Source organism: Gekko japonicus, unplaced genomic scaffold, assembly GCF_001447785.1.
Source record: "Gekko japonicus isolate JY-2015 unplaced genomic scaffold, Gekko_japonicus_V1.1 scaffold4605, whole genome shotgun sequence".
Classification (NCBI taxonomy): Eukaryota; Metazoa; Chordata; class Lepidosauria; order Squamata; family Gekkonidae; genus Gekko; species Gekko japonicus.
Window position 1 is genome coordinate 15576 of NW_015160364.1, and position 7689 is coordinate 23264.

At 51.6% G+C, this 7689-nt stretch overlaps 1 protein-coding gene across 1 annotated transcript in view; it reads left to right on the top strand.

The window, feature by feature from the left end:
• The window catches only part of MMD2 (monocyte to macrophage differentiation-associated 2), a gene marked incomplete at its 5' end in the record, with an annotated part of 12733 nt that extends 8593 nt beyond the window's left edge, over window positions 1–4140 (top strand). The window contains 2 exons of the mRNA XM_015417570.1: window positions 2251–2320; window positions 3937–4140. Coding sequence (XP_015273056.1) covers window positions 2251–2320; window positions 3937–4140 — 274 coding nt within the window. The remainder of the gene's footprint in view (window positions 1–2250; window positions 2321–3936) is intronic.
• Window positions 4141–7689: the final 3549 nt, after the last annotated feature.

The following is a 7689-nucleotide window of genomic DNA, read 5'->3' on the forward strand; positions in this document are numbered from 1 at the left end:
GCTGCTTCTTGCTCTGGTTGAGGGCTGCTGGGAGCAGGGGGCGGGGCTTGTTGCATGTGCCCGCCCCCTGGGCTCTTTACTGCCGGAGCTCCGCTCCTGTGCGCTCCTGCAGGAAATGACACCTGACTGGGACCATTTGGGTCCCAATCAAACTGGTTTATGGGTCCACCCCTTTTCCATCCCTGGCCTCATTGACCTGATTGTGTTTGGAGCAAGTGGGCTTGCACCTGAATTTCCAGGCATGCCGGGGCAGATGAGGATTAGGACCGTGGCGTGCGGGGAGTATTTTATATATTCACATACACAGCAAAACTCATAAGAACATAAGAGACGCCAATGTTGGATCAGGCCAAAGGCCCATCCAGTCCAACACTCTGTATCACACAGTGGCCAGAAATACCAGGTGCCATCAGGAGGTCCACCAGTGGGGCCAGGACATTAGAAGCCCTCCCACTTTTGACCCCCCCCCAAGCACCAAGAAGACAGAGCATCCCTTGCCCCAGAGCCCCTATCTATACCTTGTGGCTAAGAGCCACTGATGGACCTCTGCTCCATAGGCTTATCCAATTCCCTTTTGAAACTCTGAGCTCTTCAAGGAAGAGGCAAACCTCTCTCTTTCTCAATTTTGTATTTATTTGTTTACTTTGTTTGTATCCCACTTCCCTCCCCAGTGGGGACGCAAAGTGGTTGGTAACATTCTCTCCTTCTCCATTTGATGAGAGCCAGTTTGGTGTAGTGGTTAAGAGCGGTGGGACTCTGATCTGGGAGAACCGGGTTTGATTCCCCACTCCTCCACATGCAGCCAGCTGGGTGACCTTGGGTCAGTCACCAGTTCTTTCGGTGCTGTTCTCTCAAGGGCCGTTCTCGAGAGAGGTCTCTCAGCCCCACCGACCTCCCAGGGTGTCTGTTGTGGGGAGGGGAAGGGAAAGGAGTTTGTAAACTGCTCTGAGACTCCGGTTGAAGGGCGGGGTATAAATCCAATCTCCTCCTCCTCCTCCTCCACCAGGGCGCCCGCTGACACCTTTCCTGGGACCTGGCAAGTGTTTTTACAAAGTGGGTGGGATTGGGTGGGGCTTTAGCCCAGCGCAGCATCTGATTCGCCGCTGGAGATCTGGGCCGGCAGTGCAGATTAAAATAATGTTATTCCAGTGGCAACTGGCGCCACAGTGTTGGTTTTATTCTCTCTCTCACTCCTCTTTCCCAGGGTATTTAAAAAGTCCACACAGACACCCTTTCTGCCCTGCCTTCGGGCTTCCTCTCAGTGTGTGTGTGGCTCCGCCTGCAACGGCAGCCATTTTGTGTCAGAATCCCAAAGGTGTCCACATGTTCAAAAAGGCTGGGGAGTGGAGACCCCCCCCCAATACGTCATGCTCTTTTGAGCCCAAAGGTATTTCTGTATCTCTACAACTGCTGAGTTGAATTCAGCCGAGAGGCTGTGGTTTCCCTCTAGCAATAGCTGAGCCAGAATTTGAGCCTGGATTTCTTGGGTACAACTCCAACATGCCAGTTTGGTGTCGTGGTTAAGTTCGCGGACTCTGATCTGGGAGAACCGGGTTTGATTCCCCCACTCCTCCACTTGCACCTGCTGGGTGACCTTGGGCAAGCCACAGTTCTGGCAGAGCTGTTCTCTAAAAAGAGCAGTCTCTATCAAGAGCTCTCTCAGCCCCGCCTACCTTTAGCTTGGAGAAACGACAACTGAGGGGTGACATGATTGGGGTTTATAAGGATTATGCATGGGAAAGAGCAGGTTGAGAAAGAGGTACTTTTCTCCCTTTCTCACAATACAAGAACTCCTTGTGGGCACTCCATAAAACTGCTGAGTGGTCGGGTTAGAACGGATAAGAGGAAGTACTTCTTCACCCAAAGAGTGATTCACACGTGGGATTCACTGCCACAGGAAGTGGTGGCGGCGACAAGCATGGACGGCTTCAAAAGGGAATTAGATAAGCATATGGAGCAGAGGTCCATCAGTAGCTATTAGCCACAAGGTATAGATAGGGACTCTGGGGCAAGTGATGCTCTGTCATCTTGGTGCTTGGGGGGGGCAGTCCTCAAAAGAGCTCTCTCAGCCCCACCTACCTCCCAGGGTGTCTGTTGTGGGGAGGGAAAGGGGAAGGAGTTTGTAAACCGCTCTGAGACTCCCTTGGGTAGTGAAGGGTGGAGTATCAATTCAATCTCTTCTTCTTCTCCTTCTCTTCTAATTACTATACCACACTGCTTCTCAAACGGGGCTCTCTTTCTTCCTCCCAGGTACAAGCTGGTGGAACTGGTGTGCTACATAATCATGGGCTTTTTCCCAGCAGTGGTCATTCTTTCCATGGTAAGCGATCTGGTCCAAATGCTTAAGGGAAATTAATACATTGAGGACTGATCTGGAGATACCTGCATTTGCATCACTAAGGGGGAGGCCGTCTGGGGAACCAAACGTCATGTCCTGGGTCAGAGCAGACCCAGCGGAGGCCAAGGGCACGAGCAGGGGTCATTTCGTAGAAAAAGAGGTGCGGGAGCTCATTAGCATAACTCATTAGCATAACTTATTTGCATATGCCACGCCCCCTGACATCACCGGAAGTGTGCCAGAAGGCAACACCCACCGCTCAGGCTCCACTGGACTGTTTGGGATTGCTAGCCATTGGGGGGTGGGACGTGCAGATCTGTCCTCGCAGAGGAGGGAGAGCTTGTACCTGAATAAAACTTGGTCTTAAAGGTGCCACTGGACTGTTTGGGATTGCTAGCTATTGGGGGGGGGGGGGGAACATGCAGATCTGTCCTCGCCAGGGCTTTTTTTTGTAGAAAAAGCCCAGCAGGAACTCATTAGCATAATAGGCCACACCCCTGACAGCACAGCTCATTCACATATTAGGCCACACCCCCATGTTACCAGAAGTGTGGTCATCCAGCCACACCCACCTTTTGCTTCTTATTCTCTTTACCTTGTTTGTTGTCAAAACCCAGGGCTTTTTTGGAGCAGGAACCCCTTTGCATGTTAGGCCACACACCCCTAATTGTAGCCAATCCGAATGAGTTCCTGTTGTTGTACTCCCTTTAGAGTTCAATCATGCGTCTTCCCTCCCCTCTCCCGGAGGCTCCCGGAAGTGGCCACCCTACCCAATGCAGCTGGTGGCATGCCAGCATTCAACATCACTTCTGGCAAAAACCGGAAGTGATGTCATGATTTGGGGGGGGGGGACACTCTAGAATTTGCCAAAAGCTCAAGTGGTTAAGACACTGAACTGCCGGCTGTGAAAGGCCGGTAGTTCAGCTGTTCGAGACCCGAGTGTGCCGCATGACGGGGTGAGCTCCCGTCCCTAGTTCCAGCTCCTGCCAACCTAGCAGTTCGAAAGCAAGACATTGCAAGTAGATAAATAGGTACCACTTCGGTGGGAAGGGAACAGCGTTCCGGCTCCTGCCAGCCTAGCAGTTCGAAAGCAAGAAATTGCGAGTAGATAAATAGGTTCCACTTCGGTGGGGAGGTAAACAGCGTTCCGTGCGCCTTGGTGTTTAGTCATGCCGGCCACATGACCACGGAAACGTCTTTGGACAGCGCTGGCTCTTCGGCTTTGAAATGGAGATGAGCAATGCCCCTAGAGTCGGATTCGACTAGCTTTTGAGCAAGGGAAACCTTTACCTTTTACCTACGGTTTAACTCATATCCTCCCAGGGGTACTTGGCAGCAGCCGGGCATCCTCTGCCTGTTCTCAAAATTCCAAAAATGCCCACAGGCTCAACAACGTCAAGGTTCCCTGATGTTGGGGGGGGGACAGAGGGGGCGCACTTACCCCTTTTCCCGTCACCGCTTCTCCCCAACTGCTTTTCTCCCACCTGTCCATCTTGCGGTATTCACCTGAGGTGAAAAAAAGTGGGGTTGGCGATCCTGGCTACTTCCCGCCTAACCTTTCTCACTGACTTGCTTGTGTTTCTGTTTCCGGACACCAGCCCAACACCGACGGCCTCTTGGAGCTGATGGCCGGCGGCGTTTTCTACTGCCTGGGCACTGTGTTCTTCAAGAGTGACGGACGCATCCCCTTCGCTCACGCCATCTGGCACCTGTTTGTGGCAATCGGAGCTGGTATCCACTATTACGCCATTTGGAGGTACCTCTATCGGCCGGACGCTCTCGAGGGTAAAGCGTCCCGGTAGACAAATGCCTTAAGGATTCAAAAATACGGGGGCTTTGGATGACAAAGTCTCGTCTCCTCGTTCATGCTGGAAGGCCGTTCCCGCTCCGCAGAGACCTCGGATGGAGAGACGTTAGTCTTACGTGGCCTATCTTGCACGGGCAAAACAAACTGTGAAGGCTCGGTTTGGGGATTTTTTTTTATAGACTAAAGAACCACAGCAGTGTTTGTTTTTAGGCAAGGGTTTTGCAATGGACAACCGACAGGCATTAATGACGAAAGGGGAATAACGGACGACCTTCTTCTGGCGAGGCTCGGGGTATGGCGTTGTTCTCGGGGTCCTACGAATGAATCGGTGCAGGCACGGAAAACCATCTTTGTTCTGGAAGCAACACCTATTTGACAACAGTCCTCGGGGCTGGACTGCCGGACAACAACACAGGAGGCGGATGAAAGAGTACCGTTTCACACTTGGCCACTGATACAACTGATACCATTCTTCCATCAATCGTGTCCTTCCCTTCCAAGTCCCTCCCGCCTCTCTCGTGATACCATTGGCTGAGGTTGCTCTGAGGTCACAGAGATGCTGTGTAGGTTCCTTCCGTCTGCCGCTGGTTGAGTTCCAAATCCAGACGTTCTCTAAGTTAGCCTTCCCCCCCAACATGCTTGTGTTCTGGCAGTACTGTTGTGTAATGCAGAGGATTCAATTGTCTGAGCCAGCCCCCTTGAGTGGTCTGAAATGGTTCATCCCAGACACAGGTTGACTTACTCCCCTGCGGCGTGTGAGTATTAGGCTTAAATTTCCCCCAGAAAAATCCAATTCTAGACCACCTGGTTGCAATGCAAAATCAGAAATGCCATGAGATGTTTCTGTAGAACAGCGCCGATCTAGGTAGGACTTACCTTGCAAAGATTAACACGGAGAGGCTTAGGGTTTAGATCTGTAGATGTCACTGGCGCCAGTAGCGTGTCATTCATTTCTACCAGCCAAGGTTAGGGCCGGGTTAAATCAGAGAGCTTCTCAGAGCTGTTGCCACCACCCCCGCCCCTATATTTTACACACCACTGCTGTTCCGTTCACAAGACCATTCCATATAGATGTAATACAAAAAATGTTGGCTCAGCAAAGGGGGGAGGGGAAGCTGACATGATGCACTTCAATGCACTTTAGTGCTGTTCACAGAATTGTAACGCACTTTGAACCAAGCCATGAACACTACAGGGTAATATGGGATCCACTCATGGAATCTGGAAGGGACCTGTGCCCCCCCCCGCTCCCCAATTACATAAAATGGAGATCATTCCAGGTCCATCCCAGATGAATTAAGACAGCGGTATTCCCAATCTTAGTCAGAGTTGAAAGGACATCGCAACTTGGACTTGAAATGGAATAAAATGGCAACTTTCTTTTTTTAAAACAAACAAACCTCAGTCAGCGAAATGCGGATAAGGGAAAAACACTGAGTTGGTTTCGTGAGGAAAATGGATCCGATTATTATCGCCCTCATTGGCGATTCCAACAAAGCCTTACATGTTACAGAAACTTGAATCGAACCCAGAACCCTCCAACTTAAGAGAGCTCTGGGAATCCTTCTGTATCTTTCTCCTGGAGCCACTGTTCCGTGGCCCGCTTCGTACATTCCATGTAGACAGGTGCTTGGGACGTGGTAACGCCGATTTCTTTGGCACAGCGGTGCACTCCGATCATGTCTTTATGCTCCATCCCGGCTGTAATTCCAAAAAAAGAAAAAGAAAAACACAAGATCCCTGTCCCAAGAGAGCGGGCCGCCTACACCTTTCTCCAGACAACAGGAAAGGGTCGGTCTTCTTTTGAACAGGAAAAGGGGCCGGTTCAAATGTTTGCACAGCAGTAGGACGTACCAAAAATAATTTTCTGGGCGGCTACACCCCAGTCCTGGACTCTGATTCCCCACTGGGGAGGAGAGTGGGGTATAAATGGAATTAAATCCCTCCCCACCCAATGCTCCCTCTAAGCTGTGGAGCCTTGTGAGCAAACGTTCTACTTTATGAGCTACTGGCATGAAAGTTGTGAGCGTGCGATTTGGCTGCTGCATAAATTGGTTTGCTCTGGAGCCAGGGGTCATTTCGTAGAAAAAGAGGTGCAGGGGCTCATTAGCATAACTCATTAGCATAACTTATTTGCATATGCCACATCCCCTGACATCACCGGAAGTGTGTCAGAAGGCAACACCCACCGCTCAGGCTCCACTGGACTGTTTTGGATTGCTAGCTATGGAGGGGGGAGGGGAACGTGCAGATCTGCCCTCACAGAGGAGGGAGAGCTTGTACCTGAATAAAACCTGGTCTTAAAGGTGCCAATGGACTGTTTTGGACCTGTTGGCTCTGCAATTTACCTGGCTGCTTCTTGCTCTGACTGGGGGCTGCTGGGAGCAGGGGGTGGGGCTTGTTGCATGTGCCCGCCCCCTGGGCTCTTTACTGCCGGAGCTCTGCTCCTGTGCGCTCCAGCAGGAAATGACCCCTGTCTGGAGCCATCCTTCCTGAGCAAAAACAAAAATCTGCGAGCCGGAGGCTAAAAAACTATGAACTAGCTCACACTAACTCAGCTTAGAGGGAACACTGCCCCCAACCAATTGTTGAAAAGAGCAAGAGTCCGGTAGCACCTTAAAGACTAAAAAACTATGTGGCAGGGGATGGGCTTTCGTGAGTCACCGCTCGCTTCCTCGGATACAGCTAGAACGGGAGTCCTTCTGCCCTATTTATCGGAGAGCGGAGTGATCTCTGATGCCGAATGGCATCAGCGGGCCAATGAAAACAGCAGGCGAATGACAATAGCAGGCGTGATTGGACTTAGGTGAGATATGCAGAGGGGTCGTAGGCAGTGTTCCCTCTAAGCTGAGTTAGTGTGAGCCAGCTCACAGTTTTTTAGCCTCCGGCTCACACGTTTTTGTCTCAGCTCAGGAAGGATGGGGCTCCTGAGCAACCTAATTTATGCAGCAGCCAAATGGCTCGCTCACAGCTTTAATGCCAGGAGCTCACCAAGTAGAATTTTTGCTCACAAGACTCCACAGTTTAGAGGGAACATTGGTTCGTAGGCGTGGGGAAATCAGCAATTGTGAAATCTTTAACGTGCGCCCCAGGAGGAATGATGAGGTCGAAGAGGTGAGGCAGATAGTTCCGTGGATGGGCACCTACTTTGCCCATCTAAGACTCCGGGTCCAGAAGACCCCAATCCAGGCAAGCCCTGTATTGAAAGATGTCTCTAGTGATGCCAGGAGCCTCGCGGGTCAGGTTGGGATGGTGAAGCACTTTGCAAACTCGACGGGAGCTTTTGCAGCCACCTAGTTCCCCATGCGCGACCGCCTGAATAGCCCAGACAGGCCTGAGCCGATCAGAGCTCAGAAGCTAAGCAGGATCAGTTGGGGTCAGCGCCCGAATGGGAGACCACCGAGGGAGATTAGGGTCGCCACGCAGAGGAAGGCGAGGGCAAGCCGCCTCTGCTAATCTCTCACCTCGAAGACCCCACGAGAGGTGGCCACTCGACGGCGCTTGACTATTCCGTTTGTAAGGCGGCTTCCTTTCCAGCTAGCAA